General features: G+C 48.1%; 1 protein-coding gene and 1 long non-coding RNA gene across 3 annotated transcripts in view; one reads left to right on the forward strand and one right to left on the reverse strand.

The window, feature by feature from the left end:
* CORO2B (coronin 2B) overlaps positions 1 to 23,139 on the forward strand; it is a 147,956-nt gene that overhangs the window by 111,323 nt on the left and 13,494 nt on the right. For both annotated transcript variants that reach the window (XM_081505859.1, XM_081505860.1), the window contains exons 3-5: positions 9,819 to 9,935; positions 21,418 to 21,567; positions 22,292 to 22,456. In XM_081505859.1, the coding sequence (XP_081361985.1) occupies positions 9,819 to 9,935; positions 21,418 to 21,567; positions 22,292 to 22,456 (432 nt within the window). The remainder of the gene's footprint in view (positions 1 to 9,818; positions 9,936 to 21,417; positions 21,568 to 22,291; positions 22,457 to 23,139) is intronic.
* On the reverse strand, positions 5,461 to 13,007 carry LOC145512240 (uncharacterized). The gene is made up of 2 exons (XR_014058425.1): positions 12,906 to 13,007; positions 5,461 to 8,841 (listed from the first exon to the last, which is right to left on the reverse strand). It is a non-coding gene; the product is annotated as an uncharacterized LOC145512240 (long non-coding RNA).

Genomic DNA, 23,139 nt, shown 5'->3' on the forward strand with positions numbered 1-23,139 from the left:
AAAAAGTTGCTGTGAACATGCACGTAGATGACCCACAGGGAAAAATGGACTGACCCATTACCCTCTAGTGTCCTCCTTAGCAGGCTCTTGTTTATTATACATATTATTTCAGATTAACAAGCTGAAGACCGCAGGGCCCTGAAGTGCGGGACATGAGCCCAGGAGGTTCTGATTGGGAGGAAGGAAGGAGTGCAGTTGGAGGCCTGGGAAGAAGTGGTGTGGAGAGTAGTTTATACGGGGAGAGGGGGCATGTATAAATGTGTGAGCGTGCATGCCTGTGTGTGCTAGTGTGTTGGGGACAGTTGCTGGCAGATTGGGCACACCCTGGGGTGGCAGTACCCACACTTTGGACCAGCAGTCCCCAACCTTTTGGACCAGGGACCAGTTTCGTGAAAGACAATTTTTCCACAGACCATGGCGGAGGGGAATGGTTGGGGGTGGTTCAAGCACATTACATTTATTGTGCACTTTATTTCTATTATTATTACATGAGCCCCACCTCAGATCATCAGGCCTTAGATACTGGACATTGGGGACCCCTGCTTTGGATGAAGGACACACAATGCTTAGGCCCTGCTGAGAAGGCCATGGCGGTACCCGGAGCTCTGAGGCTGCACAAACTTGTTCTGGTGTCACTGCCACGTGGGGATGACCAGGAGCAAGTTCCCTTGGGCCACCCCTTCCCTGGGCATTAATAATTAGATCATGCGGGTGCAAGTGCTTTGTGAAAGTGTCAGGGCTGAGAGCTGGAGCCCGAGGCCTCCTTCACACCCAGGAGGCTTGCACACGGGGTCTGACTCTGCCCAGAGCTTTAGAGAGAAGGACTATATTGCCTAGTTTATAATCACTCTCTCACTTAATATCCACGTCCATCCAGAGAAGAGAAGACAATGGCAAGCAGCCTACTTGGATAGTCTGGGACCCCTGGGGCAGCACGTGGAGGAGGGAGTGTGATGACAGAGGCAGAAGGGTGGAGAGCCCAAAACATCTCTCATGCAGAAGCTTGGGGTTCCACTGTGAGCTCACCCATCTCCTGGGGCAGGGTTATCTATTGCCCTGGGGCTTCTTTAAAATCGCGTATCACCTGATGTGACCACTTTTCTTCCTATTTGCTTTATCTGGACCTGCACTAAACATGCAATACTGTGTTTTGACTTCTCACCTCTGGCATCCACATCTAGCAACACCGACAAGTCTCTGCTCCTGTGCCAGAAGGAATGAGCATTGTAGGTACTTCCCTGAGGGTCCAGCAGAATATGGAGCTTTTAGGGTAGTAGCTCCCAAACTTCACTGCCGAAGGGAATCAGTTGGAAATCTTTAAAAAACACTGATGCCTGGCTCCCCCTTCCCAGACACTGGGATTAAATTGATACGGGATGCCCACCTGGGCACTGGAATTTTTAAAACTTCCCATGTGATTCTAAAACAAAAGTTTGAGAACCACTAGGGCGAGAGAGAAGAAAGACGGAGCTGGGGAAGGGAGGGTCTTCAGGAGCAAGCATAAGGGTTTTCACAACTGAGTTGCCAGTCAGTCCCTTCTGATAAACTTACGAGAAATTCTGAAGGCCTACTTCTGATTTAAGACTTTCCCCCCTAGTTTACGGATGTGAGAGTTGAACCATGAAGAAGACTGAGTGCCAAAGAACTGATGCTTTTGAATTGTGATCCCAGAGAAGACTCTTGAGAGTCTCTCGGGCCACAAGGATATCAAACCAGTCCATCCTAAAGGAAATCAACCCTGAACATTCATTGGAAGGACTGATACTGAAGCTCCAATACTTGGTCACCTGATGCGGCGAGCCGACTCGTTAGAAAAGACCCTGATGCTGGGAAAGATTGAAGGCAAGAGGGAAAGGGGGTGACAGAAGATGAGATGGTTAGATGGCTTCACCGACTCAGCGGACATGACTTTGAGCAAGCTCTGGGAGATGGTGAAGGACAGGGAAGCCTGGCGTGCTGCCGTCCATGGGGTCGCAAAGAGTTGGACATGACTGAGCGACTGAACAACAACCACCACTTATTTATCAAGTGTCTCACCTACATTCTTTTTTAAAATTATTTGTTTATCTTTGGCTGCGCTGGGTCTTCGTGGCTGTGTGCCAGCTTTCTCTAGTTGCAGCAAGCAGGAACTTCTCTTCATTGCGATATACGGGTTTCTCATTGTGGTGGCTTCTCTGTCGCAAGGCACAGGCTCTAGAGCACAGCTTGAGAGCATGGGCTCAGTATTTGTGGCACATGGGCTTAGTTGACCCTGGCATGCGGGGTCTTCCCGGACCAGAGATCGAACCCATATCCCCTGCATTGGCAGGCAGATTCTTAACCCCTGGACCACCAAGGAGGCACTCACCTACATTCTGAAATAGGAGGGCAGCATAGCCGAGGTGCCTCAGAGCCAGACAGCACCCAGTGCAAACTGCAGCTTCTCATTGCCCAGCTGTATCACCTTCTGCAAATCACTGACCAGAGTTTGGTTTTCTCATTCATAAAATGGATTGTTATAGGGGAGTTGTAGGATTTAATAAATTTAATTTTTTTTAATTTATATTGGAGCATAGTTGGTTAACAATGTTGTGCTAGTTTCCGGTATACAGCAAAGTGATTCAGTGATATGTATACATATATCTATTCTTTTTCAAATTCTTTTCCCATTTAGTTATTACAGAATATTGAGCAGAGTCCCCTGTGCTATACAGTAGGTCCTTGTTGGAGTTACTAAAACTTTGTAACAAGACTTAAATAAAATAATGTATGCAAATTGCTGAGCACAAGACACTTTGTAAGCACTTGTCAAACGGTCTTTATCACCATCCTTGTCTTTTTCATTGTTGTCTCTAGTAATGCCATCCCCATGACTTGATGTTCATCCATGCCTTCTATCCTGGTGTGCCAGAAGCTAGGCCCTCTGGTTGCAGGTGTGCCTGGCTTCATACAGTAAAATGGCTAGCCAGGAAGAAGCAGAAAGGAATTTGCCCAGGGTCCAGGAATCTGGGAAGCTCAGAGAAGCCAAGGGGCACATTCAAGGTCATTCAGTTGATGAGGTGAACTGAGACTGGGCCTAGAAACCCTGCCTCCTGCTCAGCCTTTTCTTTCTGCCTCACTGAGCTGATTCCCCAGGTAAGAAAACATTTTGCTTCTGTGTACAAAATTCAGCTTTGCAACCATGGGAAATTCTAGGAAGCTGAAGCTGCAATGTAGGTTGTTTTGAAAATATCTCAGTCAGTTCACTGGGTTCAAATAAAGCCTGGACTGGGGCCCAGGGCACCCGCCGTTCCCCTGGCAATCTGCTGGGTGAGCCACACCCTCCAGCCTCTCCAAGGGAGAGCCTGGCCTGCCTGCACACATGCACCACACACACACACACACACACACACACATACACACACACACACACACACGCTGAAACATACTTTCAATTAGCTATATAATTTTATTCAATTTTAAGGATCTTATTTTCCACTAAACTATCTGTGTGGCAACAAGTGAGTAAACAAACCTGTATGAACAAGCCATATCTATGTTCCACCAAAGCTTCTGAAACATGTAAATCTGGTCAGGATGAGTCTGCATCTCATTTTCTTAAGACCTGCTTAACCAAAACCGGAGAGGGATAGATTTCAATCAAATCTATGGTGATCACCTCCCGCCTAGGGTACCAGAAACAAAACACTATGGTGAGTGTGTGTGTGTTTTAAATGACATTTATATTTTTATTAGAAATTATAAATGTTCATTGCAGAAAAATTGGAAACACTAATATCCAACTAATGGGAGACTGTCGCTATTAACCTTTTGATGCATTTTCTTACAGACTGTGTGTTTTTTTTTTAATAGCTAGGGATCATTTTAGGTATAAACTTGATTCTGACTGTTTCACTTACCATTAGCCCTTGAGCAATTCCCATGTCATTAAATATTTTTTGAAAATATGATTTCAAGTGACTTCATAATATTCCATTATATTGGCGTCCTAAAATTCATTTCCGCAATGTGCCATTGTTGAGCTTTTATTTTTGTTCCTTCTTATAAATAACAGGGCAGTGAATGTCTTAGTATGCTTCCCTGTTCATTTCTCTGGGATGCATTCCCAAAGTGGAGTTATTGATCAAAGGCTAAGAAACTTTTAAAAGTCTTTGAGGGAGTTTCCTGGTGACCTAGTAATTAGGATGCAGTGTTGTCGCTGCCATGATTCGATCCCTGGTCTGGAAACTGAGGTCCTACAAGCTGAGTGGCATGGCCAAAATATAAAAAATAAATAATACAAATAAAAACAAAAATCGTTGTGCTGTGCTGTGCTTAGTCACTCAGTCATGTCCGACTCTTTGTGACCCCGTGGAATGTAGCCCACCAGGCTCCTTTGTTCATGGGATTCTCCAGGCAAGAATACTGGAGTGGTTTGCCATGCCCTCCTCCAGGGGATCTTCCCAAGCCAAGGATCGAACCCAAGTAGCCTGCATTGCAGGCTGATTCTTTACTGTCTGAGCCACCAGGGAAGCCTGAGACCCTGTCAAATGGATCTGTGGGAAAGTTGCTCTGCTTGTCACTCCCCTGCACCCTGTAGAGAGGCTGTGTCCCAGCCCCTCCCAGCTCTGTCTTTTGACAGCTCAGGTATATTTGAGCTGCAGCCTTATCTCCAGCTCTAGCCTCCTCCTTGAGAAGACTCAGGGTGCACAACAGCTGCCATCTGACATCGAAAGTCTGTTCCAGCGAAAGGGGCTGGATTTGTCCTTCGAGATGGCCGGGACAAGGCCTGCCCTAACAGCCTGAAGATCTCCCCAAAGATTATAGACATCGTGTAACAGGCACTCCCTCCCCACCCCAAGCAGCAAGATTTCTGTCCCAGCTCTGTTGAGGCTCAAGCTCCCTTTGAGGTTCAAATGGCAGGTTAGACCCCAGGACCCCAGGGAACCCTCCTGCTGGAACAATTCTGTGAGCTGACCATCTCAACAGTGATTCCAAAGTTATGAAACAGTGAGAAACTTTGACTTCACTCCTTAGAAGCTCTTTGTGCTGTGCTAAGTCGCTTTAGTTGCGTCCAACTCTGCAACCCTGTGGACTGTAGCCCACCAGGCTCCTCTGCCCATGGGACATGCAGGCAAGAATACTGGAGTAGGTTGCCATGTCCTCCTCCAGGGAATCTTCCTGACCCAGGGATCAAACCTGCGTCTCATATCTCCTGCATTGGCAAGCAGGTTCTTGACCACTAGCGCCACCTGGGAGAAGCTCTTTATACAACTCCTTTCTCAGATATAAGCTGGGGTTGCTATGAGGATTAAATGTGATGATATCTGTAAATTAATATGTTTGATTATATTGCTATATTAATAATAGCTATTACTGTTGCCATGAGCACAAGTATGAGAAGGCAGTGTTGGGTTGCCGTGAAGAACCAGATCTGCATTTGGTCTCTAGCCACACCCCTATCCAGAAAGTAGAACAGAAAACAGACGCATTTGAAGGGTCTGGGGAGAGGATTGTTCACATTTATTACAAATTCAGGAAAAAAATTTCAGAACAAACTTCCTTTAGAACACCTGATACATGCATTTTACTTTTTTGTTCTTTGTCAGGTCCCTAAGAGTAATAATTTTGCAGGGGTCATGAAGTCTATTAGTACTGAGGCATATAACACTGCAAGAGATGTGCTAGGGTTGGCTTACACCAGCTCATGTTTAAATTTTTGTTTAATTTTTGCTTACTGTAAAATTTTTAGGAGTTTTCCTTGCCAGTTTTTAAGCATCATTATTAAAAATTAAGTTATGCAACTTTGCAACTTTCAATTAAATGCATTATGTTAAAAACAGAAGTACTAAATAATAAAAATTTATTTCTTCCTAATTATTTTACTACTGTCTGGTGTGCTACTGTCTCTCTCTTTTTTTCTAATAAATGCATCTAATTTATTTATTTATTTCCTGGCTGTGCTGGGTCTTCATTGCTACACATGGATTTTCTCTAGCTGTGGTGAGTGGGGGCTCCTTTCTAGCTGTGGTGCGTGGGCTTCTCACTGCAATGGCTTCCCTTGTTGCAGAGCACGGGCTCTGGATACACAGGCTTCAGTAGTGGCCATACACCAGCTTCGGTAATTGCAGCACACAGGCTCAATAGTTGTGGCTCATGGGCTTAGTTGCTCCTTGGCCTGTGGAATCTTCCTGGACCAGGGATCAAACCTGTGTCCTCCTCACTGGCAGGTAGGTTCTTATCCTCTGTCCCCACCAGGGAAGCCTCCTAAGTCTCTTTTAACTCTACTTCTGGTGATAGCACCATGGTAGTTTGAAATGATGGGCATTTGCCATTGAAATTGGCAAATGTTCCAAACCAGGGCCTTTCTTTCCTGGAAAATCAGTTGTTAAACGCTTTAGCACACCAGGCCCTGTACCCTTGATCTTTACCCTACTTAGCTACACCCCTCGTTTCCTACTCCTTAGCTGCTTCCAATGTTTTGAGCTGTTTCTTTCTGTACTTCTCTTTGTATTTCTTAATTACATGCTTTCTCTTCAATGTCTTGATTTTTTTTAAATCTTAGACATTATCTATTGACTTCCTATTATGGAAGATGAGGATCTGGCTCTCTAGCAGCTCGGTCTCCCCTCTTAACTCTACACACACACATTTTTCCTACCTCTGCCTGCCCAGTATATTATAGCACAACTCATGTTTAAATAAATATTCAGAATTTACATTATTACCACGATGTAAATATTGTCCATAAGTCATTATCACTATGATTGTATAAGCTTTCTTATGCAGTTCTTCTCCTGGTGTTAATAATTGTATTTTAAATTTTGCTTGATTTCTCTATAAAACTGTGGTTTTCAAACTTTTCTTCTTAGCAATGAATTTTGTCGTTCAAACAAAATTTGAGGAACTCCCTGGCAGTCCAGTGGTTTAGGATTTGGTGGTTTCACTGCCGTGGGCCAGAGTTTGATCCCTGGTTGCAGAACTAAGATTCCCACAAGGCACATGGCATAGCCAAAAATATATGTGTGTGTGTGTGTGTGTGTGTGTGTGAACCCTACTATATAAAATGGGAAAATCAGAGCTGCCAGTTTGAAAAGAAGTCCCTCCCATTGAGGGCGCTGTGTACAGCCAAGCAGGTTGTACACTGCAGAACTCTGTGGGTCACCATTTACAAGAACAGCAATGTGATTCAGTCATGAAAATCAACTTTAACCATCCCTTTGGGGAAGGCTTCCATTTTGTAAAGGAAAATCCACCTGGAAGGTACACTGTTAGGATGGCACGTGGGTGCATGCTCAGTCGTGTCTGACTCTTTGCAACCCCATGGACTATAACCCACCAGTCTCCTCTGTCCATGAGATTTCCCAGGCAAGAATACTGGAGTCGGTTGCCATTTCCTTCTCCAGGGGATCTTCCTGCCCAGGGGTCAAACCCGCATCTCCAGCGTCTTTTGCATTGGCAGGCAGGTTCTTTACCACTGCACCACCTGGGAAGCCCCCCCCCCTCCCCCCGCCAGTGTAGAAACTTGACGTCTCCCCATTCTGAATACATTCCAGTGATGTGGCTTCACCTGTCCCTCCAGGACATCATCTGCAGGCTGCTGATCAGAAGCTGCTGCTAGCTGCTGGCTACCTACTGACTTACTGATTCAGTGCCCCTGAGATCTGCCTGGGTACTGAAAGCTGAATGCAGACAGCTTTACTCAGGGACCACTCAGGGCAGCCTTCAGGATCAGATGTAAGGAGAGAAGGCTCTGGCAGAGAGCATGTGAGCTGTGGAAACAGGTGATACAGGGCCTGACAGCCCATGGACATCAGAGTTGGAGGAGGGGAGTTGGCCAGCAGTGGGGTTCAGCTTAGCTTGAGGGTCACCCCTGGGTGGGAATCCTAGCTTTGCTTTCAGCTGGGTGACCTTGAACAAGTTGCTTAACATTTCTGGGGATTCATTTCCTCATGCCTAATTCCCAGGGTTTTGTGAGAGTTAAAGAAGCTACTTTGTAATGCTAGTAAATCCTAGGGCCATGTGTGGATCAGTCTCTGCTCAGAGTCTCAATTAAAGAAACCTGGTCCAACAGCCTAAAAGTAATTGAAAAGGGTATTCCAATTCATATTGTGTCCCTCATAGGATGCAAAAGGGGATCCCATTCTTAACTGAGACCCATATTCCCCAAATCCTTTTCCTTAATTCTCTAATTTCCCCCAGGATACAGTGTCAGTGAAGTTCTCCCAAGTACAATCTCCGAGGCCCTTTTCCTCTCTCTCTTTCTCTATCTCATCCCTCGCCCTCCATCCCACTACCCTTGCTATGTCATAAAAAAAAATCAGATAACCTGGAGATAGACATGCAGACAAGAAGTGGGTGGGGAAGAGGTTATGGCAGGACACACACACTCTGAAATAACTCTTGCCCCATCACACTGGTGGTCTATAAGGCACGTGTAGCAGGGGCTTGCCTGAAACTGGTTGATTTCCTCCTTATTCAGTTGAAGAACTTACAGGAGGGTGAGATTTGACCTGCCTCAGGTGCCTCTGATCACCTAACCACTATTAGCAGATGGGCAGTGACTGGGAAAACCCTTCCTGTTTCCTCCACACACCAAAAAGCTAATATTAAAAAACCTGGGGACAGAGACACAGCCTCTCTCTCCAATTTCTCCTCTCTTCCCTGCCACCTTTGCAGCCAGTAGGCATGGAACTACCCCTCACCCCGACTCCCCTTGCTCCATCTTTTGTGGACTACATCCCCACTGCAGGATGTCTTTCAAGTCATGTACTGAGCACCTCCTGTTTGCCAGACTTGTAAGTTGCTGGAGATTCAGAGACAAGCCAGTCCTCAGTTGCTCATAAACAGACAGAAGCAGACTGCAATCCTTTGTGATGATGCCTGTAATAGAGGGAAGCACAGAATACAATGAGCTCACAGAGGAGGAGTGCTTAATCCGTTGAAGGAAGACTTCCTGGAGGCGGTGTCATCTAACCTGTATGATAATAACTAGTATTGGGTATGGAGCATTCGCTGTGATGATAATCTCCACAGTAAGTACTTCTTTAAACACATTCGCTCATTTAATCTTCACAGCAATACTAATGAGGAACCTCTCTTATGACAGCTGCACTCTCAAGCTTTCCAGCTGATTTTATATCCACGTGTCTGAAAATAAAGTTGCTGAAGCAGTGAAAAAAAGAAAGAAAGAAAGAAAATGAGGAAACCAAGACCCAGAGAAGTTCATTGACTTTCCGAAGGCCTCCAAGCTCAAAAGCAGCAGAGCTGTGATTCAAACACAGGCCTGTGTGGTTCCAGAGACAGTGATTTCAGCCACAGGGCACTGGGTACAGGTGTTTAAGATGCATACTGAACAAGCATGTGCCTCATCTGGGAATAGCACCATTCACATCCCAGGCAGAATAACATGAGCGTGTATGGATGGACCCCAAGATTCAGACCGTCCACCAATTCCTAGAGCAGTAGGAAAGAGCCGCCTCTTGATCCAAAACTGTTCGGGTCAGCTCCCTCTAGAGATGGGGCGGGAGTACAGATATATGGCCCAAGAACTGCCAGGGCTGCTGCCCACCAGGCATTGGTGGTTCAGGTGGATAGTTACATCTTAACTTTAGATGTTTTTACTTGAGGAAGTTGCACTTAGATGTCGTGTGGCCCCACCCACCCTGCTCTGGGACCCTCCCACCACCATTCAGTGTTGGGAGGATGCAGCCACAGAGCAGTATGGCCCAGCCGGATGCAGGGATCCAAAAACATTAGTGGACCCTCTAGGACCTTCTGGCTCTTCTTTCAGGTCATCCCAGGGCCAGCAAACTAATCCCCTTCTCTCTTCTCTTTCTCTCTCTCTCTCTCCTTGGCAGACGGGCAGGATCGAACCCAACTACCCCAAGGTCTGCGGTCACCAGGGCAATGTGCTAGACATCAAGTGGAACCCCTTCATCGACAACATCATTGCCTCGTGCTCAGAGGACACATCGGTGAGCAGGAGGGGTGTTCCCTGGGGAGGGTGGGCGCACGGGGACTCATCCCTGCTTCCTCCTGGAGGCCTTCCTCCCTAAATTCCCTCCTTCTCCCTTCTTTGCTCCTCTTCCATTCTCTTGGTCATCCCTTCAGCTAGCCCCGGGACAGGGAATTAGGAATAGGACAGGGAGTGAATCCATGAACCGTATGGCAGGTCTGGTGCCTTTACCGTGATTTCATTCAGAAGTGTTGACTTTGTAGGTGAGAATAGAACAAAAAGATTAAATCTGTGATTTGGCACTCATCTGTGATCACAAAAGGAGAAGGATCGGAAGAGGAATATGGGCAAGGAAGAAGGGGAAAGGGGAAGAAATGGATGAGCCATGAGGAAAGAAATGGATGAGCCTGTTCTTGCAGGCTGGGTAAAGTTTTGTCCTCTGTGAGCCATGGTTTTAGGGATGGACACCAGGCTGAGGTTTGCAATGACTTGTCCAAGGACCCACAATGGTGGCCCAGAATTTGAACACCATATATTCAAACACCATGTACCACTTAATGAGGAGAAAGAAGAAATAGGGGAAAGAAAGTGAGGAGGAGGGAACAGGGAGATAGATGGAAGGAGAAGCGAGAACAGGTAGAAGGGATGAGATGAGGGAAGAAAGGAGGCAGATAATTTGGAAAGAGGAGATAAAGAATCCAGGGAGAGCAAAATGTGAAGCTGCTTTCTGGTCGCCCTTTCCCCAGGCTCTGCTGACTTGCACACGTGGAGGCAGGGTCAGGTGTTGGCAGCAGTGTCTGTGTTTCTGGAGAAGGGCCCCATGCCTTTCCTCAGTTGCCCTTGAGCAATGCCAACACACCAGCCTGGGAGCAAGAGGGGATTTCAGAGCCTCAGCTGAGCTGGCGAGGAGGGGCTGCTCCAGCCCCTGGTGTTCCCAGATGAGGGAAGCTCAGACCACAAGCATCTCTCTAGTGCTCACTGGCATAGTCTGGGGGCAGGTCATAGACTCCCAGAATATTGGAACTAGAAGAAACTTTGGTGCTCATGTCTCCTGTCTTTCCAGACTGGCCTGAGAGCTCCTGAGAACAGAGCTCATGGCCTCTTTGGTTCTGAATCTCAAGCATCCAGCACAGAGCCTAGTACCTAGTAGATGCTTAGTAGGTATTTGATGGGATGGTTGGATGGATGGCTGAATGGATGGACAAACAGATGGCTAGATGAATGGATCTTTGGATGGATGACTACACTGATGGATAGATCCAGTGAATGGATGGACAGATAGAGGAATGGAAGGAAGGAAAGATGACAGGATGAAGGTGAGTAGGTAGATGAATTGAATAGAAAGATAAATGAATATATGAGAATGAATATAGTCCATCTAATGAGTTATCCAAAGAAAAAGATTCACAGTAAATAGTCTCCATTGGTTAATAAATTAGAGGGTAGGGAGGAGGTCAGCTGGCACAGTGTCTAGTAAAAGGGAGTGTTACAGAGGGAGCTAATAGGGTAGAATGGGCTTGACCAGCTCCTAAAAGTCAAAGCCCTGAGTCAACTCAAGAGGATTCCTGAGAGCAGCAACATCAAGGGCAGGGCGCAACATAATAAAGGAGGGCAAGAATTTGTGATGGGCACAGTCCATCAGGTTTGGCTACTTTCTGCAGCAAAATGGAGACGGTGACTGGGCAGGAAGGGAGGCTGAGGTGAGACTTGTGCTTCTCAAGCCATCTGAACAGGAGCCCCTACACCTCTGCAGGGTGGAGACACTGCATGCTCTGGGGTCAGGGAAGGGGCTGGATGGGTGATGGGTCACAGCGGTTTTGTGGAAGAAGTGGAACCCCAGCCAGCTGGGCTGGTGCTGGAGTGTCAGCAGAGAGAAAGGGAGTGCCCAGGAGCGGGGTGTGACTCGTGTACATGTTGAGGGTATAAAGAGAAAGGACATGGGGCTTGGGGGCATAGGGAGAGAGGGGTTGGCCCGGGGCTGCTCACCAGAGAGAAGGGGATTAAGTCTCCAGAACGGAGAGGAACTAAGCTCTCTCTCTAGCGGCCAGTCCAGCCAGCTCGCAGCCCACACAGTGACCCTCATGTCTCTGCCCCTCCCCAGCCTCAGGGCCAGCGGTCTTGGCATTGGGGCCAATATCCCCCCCTGCCCCTGCCATGGCTGGAAACAAGCCCCTCCTGGAGAAGGGCACACCAAGGGCCCAGGGGAAGCCCCTGCCCAGGATCACACAGGGGCTTACGTCCCAGACAGACCTGGAACCCAGGTCTCCTGACTCCCAGCCGGCACCCTGAGCAACTACCCACAGCCCTGGTTTTAGGTGAGGAAACTGAGGCTCAGAGCCTGGAGGGGCTGACAGTTCAGATCCATCTGACACTCAGTCTCTCCGACTCAGCGAGCTCTCTATGCAAAGCCCATGCAGTGCGCTGAGGGCACACGGAGCAGGGCATCCTTGCCCGGGTCCTAGGAGGGGAGCTGGAAAGGCACAGGACCAGCCGTCCCCAGGGTGGGGTGAGGAGGCTGGTCAATGCTCCCAGGACTGCTCTGATTGACCTTCCCATCTCTGCCATCACCCCCTCCAGGGTCAGGCACCCTTCAACCCACTCCAGATCACATAATCAACTTACTGCACCTCAGACACCACACCCAGAACCAAGGTTAAGAGGTCAGTCAGCACACGTACTGTATGCCACGCACTGTGTTACATGCCAGAGGTGGGGAGGGAACCAGCTCCCGAAGGGACCCAGAGAGACACTGGCAGGCCCTGCACACCCACTTCCCACCCTCTGCTTGTCTCACAACGTTCAGAGGACATTGAGGGAATCCAGCTGGCCTCCACCCCACTCCCAGCTCTTTTCCTATATCCCCATCCCTTGAAAAATCTCCAGTGAAGTCCATCCCCCAGGTCCCCCCGCCCCCCATTCTCCTCTCCCTTAGGGCATGAAGAGGTCTTCAGGAGTCTAAGCCCCTCCTTTCAGGGATCCAAGAACATACCAAGCCCTTTCCCAAGGGTCTCCCGTCCTGAGGGAAGGCTGGGGGCTGTAACTCTCCCTGGCATCTGGCAGAATCCAGTTCTTTCCGCCGCTGGGTGATGTCACCTATTGTTGAAGGGCTGTGCTTTTTATAGCTTCTGCCGCAGCTAGGGAGGGCGGCTGGCAGGCGGCAGGAAAGGGCGCTATGGGTTTCCAAGCCTCATGCTCCCAGCCCTTCTCCAGCAGCCAGAGAGAGAGGTTTCTGACATCTCAAGGAGAGGAGAGAGCTATCCCAGGAGAGCGGGAGGAGGGGGAGGGAGACAGGCCCCTCTCCTGGGCTCGCCATCTTTCCTTTCCCTTCTATTCCTCTGCTCCTCCATCCAGCAGCTGTCCTCACCGCCCCCCCACTACTGGGAGGGAGAGGTGATGCTCCCCACCCCCCAGGAGCTGGGGGTGGGCTGGGGCAGGATGTCAGCCCTGCTGAAAGCAGCCGGAAGCCACCCACCACCCTGCCCTCCTACACACACATATAAACTTGAGAACCAATACCTCTTGGAGCTGGAAGGGAGCATCGCACTCCTTTTAGAGATGGAAGCACATCACCCTGAGAGGCCTCACCAACGTGCCTGGCAGCTGCAGAAACTCCACCAGTGTGGAGGGGTGGCTCAATCATTAGGCAGCCAGGCTTGGGAGACCATGGACCTAGGTTCAGATCCTGGCTCTGCCGCTTCCCAGATCTGTGATCTTACCAGCTACTTTAACCTCTCTGGGCCCCGGTTGCCCTGCTATAAAATGGTTTATCATGAGAGCAAAATGAATCTAGTGTTTCTTGGCTGCTAAGAACTTCATAACTATTAATGTGGGGACCAAGGCGTTTAGATATCCTGTCCCAGGGAGGGCAGGCTGGAGGGCTGGGAGAGAGAGACCCAGACTCTTTTTTTTTTTTTTTTTCAAAATTCTTTCCATTATGTATATCACTCTGTGCTTCTTGAGGCCTCAATAGGCCTTTCATCATTTGTTTCCCAAAAGGACTAAGCTGAATGCTAAGCCTTAAAATCTAGGAAAGAAATCCCCACCAGGTCCCCCTTCCAAATCAGGACTAAAAGGGTGTTTTGCCATCTATCCAGCTCACTACTGGCCAAAGCGAGAACTAGCATGCTTCCCCATGGGTGACTCATTGCTGAATCTGCTGATGATTAGACGGCTTCTGGGTTTCTCAGGTTCTTCTGTTGGTTCATTCATTTAACAAGTATGTCTTCGGTGTCTATGATGTGCCAGGCACTGTTCCTTGTCCTAGAAATAGAGCAGTGGATTTAAAGACCACACCCTTGAATGGAGGAGTTGACCATCAGTGGGAAGCCTGGAAGGTTGTCTGTGCCCCAGATGGGGTAATTTTTAGATTCTTGGGGCCAGGGAGTAGCACCTCTTTCTTGGAATAGATGAGCAGAAGGACAGACCACAGCCTTTCTAGCTTGTCAGATTCCATCCAGGGAAGAAGGAAGGGATGAGCAGTGATAGGGGTTCAGAGGAGAGAAACAGGGCAGTTGACCCTGTTTGAATCCAGAGTTTGAATCCCAGCTTCTCCCTTCCTAGCTGTGCAACCTGGGCAAGTTTCCTAACCTCTCTGTGGCTCATTTCCTTACCTGTGTAAAGAGAGTCATTAATAATAACAATAATAATGATGATAAGTAACACATATCCTTTCCTGTGTCCAACCTCATGTTTACCATTTCATTTAATCTGCTGGCAACTCCTTTATAAGATTCTCAACAGTAGATCCTCAGTCGTGCTCTCTTCTGGACCCCCAGGTGGCCTTTCTCTCCTCCTCTTTGGAGTGATCTGTTTCCCACGTTAGGAAACAGTTATGGGGTCAGAAGACATCAACGTTAAGGTGGACTTGGAGGCTCTACCTCTTGTTTAGACTAGTGACGATGTTACTCCATTTCTAGTAGTAAACCGAATAGTTGGGGAGAAATAAGGAGGTGGGTGTTCCAAGACCTTCTGGGCAAGACCCTCATGATTTTTTTCTTCTCACTGCACAAAAGACAAGAGAAAAGAGTTGCTCTGACCTCAGCTCTAGGCAGTGTATCTGTGGATTTGCTGGATGGAAATCCTGGGCTCATGGCTATATATGTAATGTAGTACAGCTTAATTGGATACTATTGGAAGGCAGAGACTATACCTTATACTTGTCCATTCTTCCCCTCACTCCTCCAGAAAGAGTTGTTTTTTTAAGTAAATACTAAGGAGTTGGAATCCATATCTTTTCCCAGCTACTTAGGACCACTATGAACTTTGGCTTCTCCTCTGAGCTCCTATACCACAGATGTAGACAGTAAGTACTGTTTGCTGTAGCTATGTAACAAGCAGGTCCCCTAAGCAGAGCATTCTTTCACTTAGTAACTGTGTTCTCAGAGGGGCTGAGTAGGCCCTGGGCCTAAGTCACTAGCAGCCACAGTCCTCAATGTATCAGAAAACAGAGAGATCCAGCCAGACACCTTCATAAGCACGTAATAATTTTAAAGAGGAAATGTATTTGCATTGTGTAAAATGGAGACAGACTTCATAGCACATTCATTGACTGCGCAAGGGGCCACAAAGCACATATGAAAAATAGACATCACATCTAAAATGTGACCTATCTAAAATTTGTATATAATCCTTAATTAATATTAAGCAATCTTTGTTATGGAGAAGGAAATGGCAACCCACTCCAGTATTCTTGTCTGGGAAATCCGATGGACAGAGGAGCCTGGCAGGCTACAGTTCAGGGGGTCACAAAGAGTTGGACACAACTTAGCCACTAAACAACAAAGCACTGTTAAGTATTACTAATGTATTAGTCATCTGCTTGGTAGGGTATATAGTTTATTTCGTCTTCATAACAACAATAAGGGTAGGTGTAATTATTCTTACAGTTGAGAAGACTGACATTCAGAGGTTGAACATTGGCTGAAGTCGCACAGCCGATAAGGTCAGAGCCTGGGTTGGAATGGAGCTTGTTGGGCCACAAAGCTCTCACATTCTCAGCCAGCAGCTCCCTCCCCTGTGCACCAGGACACTTGGTTTTGCAGCTTTATAAACTGTGCCTTTCACCCACCTTGCCTTAGCTGTGTCTGCCGTCAACCCCACAAGACTGAGCAACTGGCTGAGGACTGGCCCCCAGTGTCCAACATTGTGACCCAGGGAGAGGCTGGGTATATTTCGTTGGCTTGAGTTTAACTAAACAGGGCTCTGACTCAGGGACTTATGAAAGCGACAGTCCCAGACACAGCTGGCTTAGCTGGAGAAAGCGCTTTTGCCACTTCTCCCCTCCCCTTCCTTCCAGAAATCCGATTTGGCAGACTCTACTGGGTTTCCTGTTGAAGTAACCTCTTCCAGAGCAACCTATGAGCAGATCTACCTCCAGGCCCATCCACTCTTTGTTCCCAGCAAATCCCTTGAATATTTAGGGATTGGAATTCCTTTCCAGCTACTTGGGCCCTTTGTGAACTCCAGCCCCTCCTCTGAGCTCCCGTTGCCTGTGCTGCCAGCTGTTAGCTGTTGTGGTGGATCAAACAGAGGTAGTCTCTTTTCCCCAGTGATAACATTCAGTGGTGTCAAAAGCAGAGAAGTCTGGAAGATTAACTAATACTGTCTCAATATGCAGCAAGGTTTCCCTTGTGGCTCAGCTGGTAAAGAATCCACCTGTAATGCCTGGGTTGGGAAGATCCCCTGGAGAAGGGAAAGACTACCCACTCCAGTATTCTGGCCTGGAGAATTCCATGGACTGTATAGTCAGTCCATGGGGTCGCAAAGAGTCAGACACAACTGAGCGACTTTCATTTTACTTTATGTAGCAGAAGAAACTGGACCCCAGGAAGCGAAGTGGCTGGAATCAAATGGGGTTATAAGGCAGAACTCCCCTTTCCTTCCCTGTGGGGCGTTTTCCATCTGAGACCCAATTCTAGCAGTTATTGGTGAAGACAACTCTTGGCTTTCCCCCCTGCAGCTCTTTGTTCCTCTGGACTTGGAGCCAGTCCAGCGGCTGTGCCTGGGCAGACACCACCTGCCCTCCCCCTCCCCTTGGCTTAACCCTTCATTACCTGGCAGAGCTGTCGTGCCAACAAATCAACCTATGTGGGCAGCTGTAAAGCCTCAGACTCAAAAGGACCCTAAAGTCCAGATTCATTCAACCCTAACCTCTGAAAGGTGTGTATCTCTCGATTTGTCATCCGGATGAGGAGCCTGAGCCTCAAAGAGGTTAACTGGCTTGTCTAAGGTCATCTAGTTGGGCACTGGAGTTACAGCCTGAGTGGACCCACCCTTCACAGCTTCCCTGGTGTCTTTACTTTACCCTGCCCGTGATGCGACCCAGGGATGCCACAGTTAGCTGGATCCTCAGGAATCAGGCTGTTCTGGAAAAAGCGTTTCTTCTGAGACTCAGCCCAAGCAGGGCTCCCTAGGTCCAGCCTCTGGCTTCCTCTGTCACCTGCTGGCCTGCTTCACACCAGCCAGGCTGACCCCCCCTAATTTTCCACCCACTGTGCCTGCACCCACACACGGGAGTCATTTTTCTGTCTCCTCATCTTTCCCCACATTCCCAACCTGCCTTTTCAAATGTGGGTCAACATCTCCTCTTCTAACCCTGCACCTTCTGGATCTTCCCACCCCATCACCCTCCAGACTGGATTCAGGCTACCCCATCCCTGTGCTCCCATGGGCTCTCTGCCCTGTGACCCCACTGTGTGCCAAGCAAGAGCAGGCATGGAGTGACCTCAACATCCATCCCTTTGGTACCCAGAGCCTGGCTCGTAAGAGGTGTATATGGAATGAGTGAGGCTCAACTTTCTGTTTCAAAGACTTTCTTAAAGGCCAGATTTTCTCTTCTGTCTCAGTCAGTGTGTATGCACTGAATGCCATGGGTTCAAGTGTGTATGTGCCTGTCTGCTGTCCTCAAGATACAGTATGAGGTGCCCGTAGACAAGATCTTTTGCCCCCATACACCTCCACATTGGCCTATCTTCCTGCCCCTTAAAGTTTCATCCCCTTGACTCTGAAAGCATCTCAAGCTTCCTGCTCAAGTGCAAACAAGGGTAGCCTATCAACATGAAAAAGATCCCCAGTGTTGCTAAGAATCAAAGACCTGCATATCCAACAGCAGGGAGATGGCATTCTTGAAAGTGAAAGTCGCTCAGTCGTGTCTGAGTCTTTGTGATGCCATGGACTATATAGTCCATGGAATTCTCCAGGAGTGGGTAGCCATTCCTTTCTCCAGGGGATCTTCCCAATCCAGGTCTCCCACATTGCAGGCAGATTCTTCACCAGCTGAGCTACCAGGGAAGCCTTTCTTGATCCAAGGACAAAAACCTGTGGGCTTTTTAATTTTTTTTTTCTCGATACTGTGTGGGGGCTACTCTCTAGTTATACTGCACCATGGGCTTCTCATTGCAATGGCTTCTCTTGTGGTGGCACAGGGACTCTAGGGTGCACAGGCTCTGTAGTTGTGGTGGGCAGATTTAGTTGCTCTGTGGCATGTGGAATCTTCCCAGACTAGGGATTGAACCCGTATCCCTTCCATTGGCAGGCAGATTCTTTACCACCGGACCACCAGGGAAGTCCCCCAAACCTGTTTTTGAAGGTACAGTTTTAGAGATATAGGTAAAGAAACACAGACTCTGCTGGTGAAACCTGGGACAGCTTTGAAGGACAATTTTATAGTGACTAAAAAAGTGAAACACTTCTAGGCATGTGTCTTACAGGAATACTGGCCGTACCCAAACTTGTATGACAGGCCTCATCATCACAGAATGAATTGTAACAGTGAGAAAAGTGGGCAGAGCCCAGGTGTCCATTCACAGAAGTTGATTAAATACATCATGGCATGGCCACAAAACAGCTGTCCTTCTTGCCACTTAAAAAGCTAAGGTAGGGCCACATGTAGTGGTGTGGAAAGATGCCCACCAGCTCTCGTTACATGAGAAAAGCAGGTCGCTGAAGTATATGGATCATAGCATCCCTTTGGATAAAAAAGAAAGAAAGGGGAAGGTATTGAATGCATGATGTGTGTGTGTGTGTGTGTGTGTGTGTGTGTTTGTAACACAAGCATTTTTTAGTCTCCACTCTTCAACAGTCACCTTCCTCTGGGACATTGGAGGACAAGAAGGATGTGTGTCTTTTTTTTTTTTTTGGCTATGCCAGGTCTTAGCTGCAGCACCCGAACTCTTGGTTGCTGCATGTGGTATCTAGTTCCTTGACCAGGGATTGAACCCTGGCCACCTGCATTGAGAGCACAGAGTCTTAGGAGTCTTAGCCACTGGACCACCAGGGAAGTCCCAAGAATGCGTGTCTTACTGATGACTACTGAATCATCTACCTCGGTCCCCACTCTACCCTCTCTGCCATTTCTGTGTGAGACCTCATCTTGTAAGGCCTTTGCACAGGGCTGTCAGGGAAAGACCATGGAGCACAGTGGGTCCCCTTTCTGTCACCTCCCTCCCCCCAGCTGCCACCAGCATACTGGGCTGTGTGGAGTGTTGAGCTTTCCTAGAGAGCTGGGACAACCACAGGAGATTATAACACTGAGGATGGAAAAACATCACACTGTCCCCTAATTACAAACTTTTTCTCAAATATGTTTTTTGAAGCCGAGAATGGTGCTCTCAAGAGTGACCGTAAATCCCTGGCTAGACCTGGAGCCTCCCATGGTCTATATGTTCAGAGCTGGGTCTTCAGGGGAACACATGTGTGGGAAATACTCATTTCTATACTCAGGATAAAGTGCCAAGAAAGGAAACCATATCAAGGGAATTCCCTTAGGGACACCCCCAGTTGCCAGACTTGCTCCCCTGTCTTTGGGATTGCCTTTGGCTTTCTTTAACATACTTCCCTTATTGGTTCTGAGCCATCATGATTATCTTTGAATAGCTAATATTGCATATTGCTATGACATATTAAATTATATCCCTAATGGCGGTCACTTAGAGTGTTTCTGAATTTTCTACATTGCCGGGAACATACTCATGCATGGAGATTTTTGCTTATATTGAAATTTAAGAGCAAAATTACTAGGTCAAAGAATATAATACAAATGTCTTTATAGTTCCTACTAAAGGGGGAACAGTCTACTAAAGATGGCCAAATTGTTTCCAAAACAGAGTTACTCTGATTTGTAATACTACCAACACCAATTGAATCCATAAGCTCCAGTATAATCTTGTCAACACTGTTTCTTTCAGTTGGCTGTTTTATTAATAGAAGATTATAAATGGTATCTCAAAGCTGTTTTCCTTGTTTTTCTCCTTTCTAGGAAGGGTGGAGTTCAGATTTTTAAAACATTTGTTTTAAAGGTGTCCTAAGATGTAATCACATGTGCTTTTTCCTCTCCACTCAGTTAGATCATAATAAATAGTATTAATGATGATGATGATAATTATAACAAGAACTATAATCCCATAGGTCTTTAGAGCATTTTATACTTTACATGTTTTTACAATCAGTAACTTATTTTATTCTGCCAGTAGCAAGGCAAGGTAAAAACTTTCCCTCCCCCATTTATAGATGAAACAGTTGAAACTGTGCAAAGTATGTTTGACTTGAGAAACAGAAGCCTGCCAACATTAACATAAATAATCAAGGGGTAATTCAAAGATCGAACTTCTCTGGTAGCTCAGTGGTAAAGAATCTACCTGCCAATGCAGGAGACACAGGTTCAATCCCTGGGTCAGGAAGATCCCCTGGAGAACGAGATGGTGACCCACTGTAGTATTCTTGCCTAGGAAATCTCATGGACAGAGGAGCCTGGCAGGCTACAGTCCATGGGGTCCCAAAAGAGTCAAACATGATTTAGCAACTGAGCATGCATACATGCAATTCAAAGATGACAGAGAAATTGCTCAGTTCCTCTCTCCGGGGTCACATGGTCACTCCTCTCTCTGAATTCCACCTTCCTCTTTCTTCCCACTTGTTTATCAGCATCTGCAAGACTACATCCAGGCTCTACATGCCTTCAGCTCAGGGTCCAGCACCTCACCGTTCTCTGCCCCTTAGTTCATCATCTTCAGGAGAGGCCCTGGGCCTCCCAGCCTCCCAGATGGGTTTCCCTCTGCTCAAGTGTCCATTCTGGGTGGGGGACTGAGTGAAGGACAGGCCATGTGGTACAGACAAAGGCGCTAAGGCTGAAGGCATTCATAGAAGGGCGTGGGAAGGGAAGCAGAGAGAGGCTTTGAACACAGCACTTGTTAAAAGTTGCTCAATGTGTGGTCCTCTGGGCCTGGCTAGACTGAAACAATAACAAACATGCCAGGGATAATAGTTGCCAAGGTCTGCAGAGACTTCTTAGAGAAGATCCTCCCAAAGGCACAGAGAAGATGGTCTCTTTTCTCTCTAACTACCCCTTGCAACCTCCCCCCACCACCCCCAGCCTCAGTCGGGCTCTGCCCACTGCCCTCGCCAGGAGGTGTCTTACTAGGCAGATCTAGTGGCCAAGGAAGTGGGCAGCAGGGGCTTCTCCTGGCCCTGTCCCCACCAGCCTTGGCCCTCCGTCTGCTCTGCAGGTGCGGATCTGGGAGATCCCCGAGGGTGGGCTGAAGCGGAACATGACGGAGGCTCTCCTGGAGTTGCACGGGCACAGCCGGCGTGTGGGACTGGTCGAGTGGCACCCCACCACCAACAACATCCTCTTCAGTGCTGGCTACGATTACAAGGTGGGCAGCCAGTGGGCACGGTGGCCAGAGCCAGCTCAGCAGGGAGGCAGAGGGAGAGAAAAGGGCATCTTTAGGGGGCTGTAGGGAGCACTGTTACTTTCCCAAGCCTGTTAGCCAGTGTCACATCCATTCAGTCACTCATTCATTCGCTCATTTGACACGCACACAGCTGAGCATTTTCTGTGTGCCCATCATTCCTGCGGTCCACAGAAGCTGGAGGCATCTTTACTGCCTTCTCCAGCCCTGATATACCAGAGAGGCATGCCCTCTCCATACCTGAAACTAACACAACACTGAAACTCAACTATTCTCTAATAAAAATTTTTAAAAGAGAAAAAAAAAATGCCCACTCTATGCCCACACTCTCTACCTGACAACTTCTTAACCAAGTAGTCTCTGCCTTCCTAGTAGGAAAAAGAAGAACCCAAAGCTGCTGGCAGGGAGAGTGGAGCCCCAAACCCCTACCCCCAGGTATGCCCTCAAAATAGATGTGCCAACCACTGGAACCCGCCAGGAACACTCATCCTTCTTGCTAGAAGTAGGAACTGAGCCCCGGCTGGGGCTGGGATCTGCCCAAGGACAGTGGTGGATTTGTGTGACAGGGACACATCCACCTTTGATGTAGAACCCACCTATATGGTCCCCCATCCCAGCACACGCGACCCTGCACAGGGCATCTGTTCCAGCAGGGCTGAGCCTGCCTCCTGCGTGTCTGCCCTCCCAGGTCCTCATCTGGAACCTGGACGTGGGTGAGCCGGTGAAGATGATAGACTGCCACTCGGACGTGATCCTCTGCATGTCCTTCAACACTGACGGCAGCCTGCTCACCACCACGTGCAAGGACAAGAAACTGCGCGTGATCGAGCCGCGCTCTGGCCGTGTACTGCAGGTGAAGCCCCGCATCTTTCTTGAGGGGTAGGAAAGGTACTGGGACCTGGGGCTCTGCTGTCAGCCAGCCCTGGAAGGAAAGACTGTGCCGGCTCCCCTCTTCCATGTACCCGCCCTGCACTTCTGGGGACCAGCCCATTTGTTCTGGGCCCTTCTCTGCTCGTAGGAGCTCTGCCTTGTTCTGGGTGCAGAGGGACCTCAGTAGCCTCTCTCATCCCCACGGACTCTACCCCTCTCCCCAGATGGGATTCTTCTGCCTGCTCTGGAGGCCAAAGTGGTAACCCCCTTCTGCATATGAATCCCTGGGTGCTCATCGTGGGCACAGGAGGAGGGGACTTTGGACTCACTGCCCAGCCACCTGCATGGGATGAGATGGTAGAAGTGGCTCAGGGTGCCAGCCTCAGGGGCAGTTCCAAGTGGAGAGGTGGATGGTGAACTAAGGTCCAGTTTTGGTCTTTGATCTTGGGTCTTGATTCCAAGGAAGGGATTAGGTGCCATTTGGGAGTAAGAAATGTACATTTCTTGAGTACCAACTACATGCTAGTAGTAGCACTAGATGGGTTGGAAAATTTGGATGGGATCTGAGGTTTACCTCCTAACACAAGCAAGACTGATGTGTTTATCTTGGAAAAACCCAATATTGTGTTTATGTTTATCTTGGAAAAACTCAATATTGCAGGACCA

Source organism: Giraffa tippelskirchi, chromosome 7 (genome assembly GCF_054371585.1).
Source record: "Giraffa tippelskirchi isolate mGirTip1 chromosome 7, T2T-mGirTip1v1.2.pri, whole genome shotgun sequence".
NCBI classification, from domain to species: domain Eukaryota; kingdom Metazoa; phylum Chordata; class Mammalia; order Artiodactyla; family Giraffidae; genus Giraffa; species Giraffa tippelskirchi.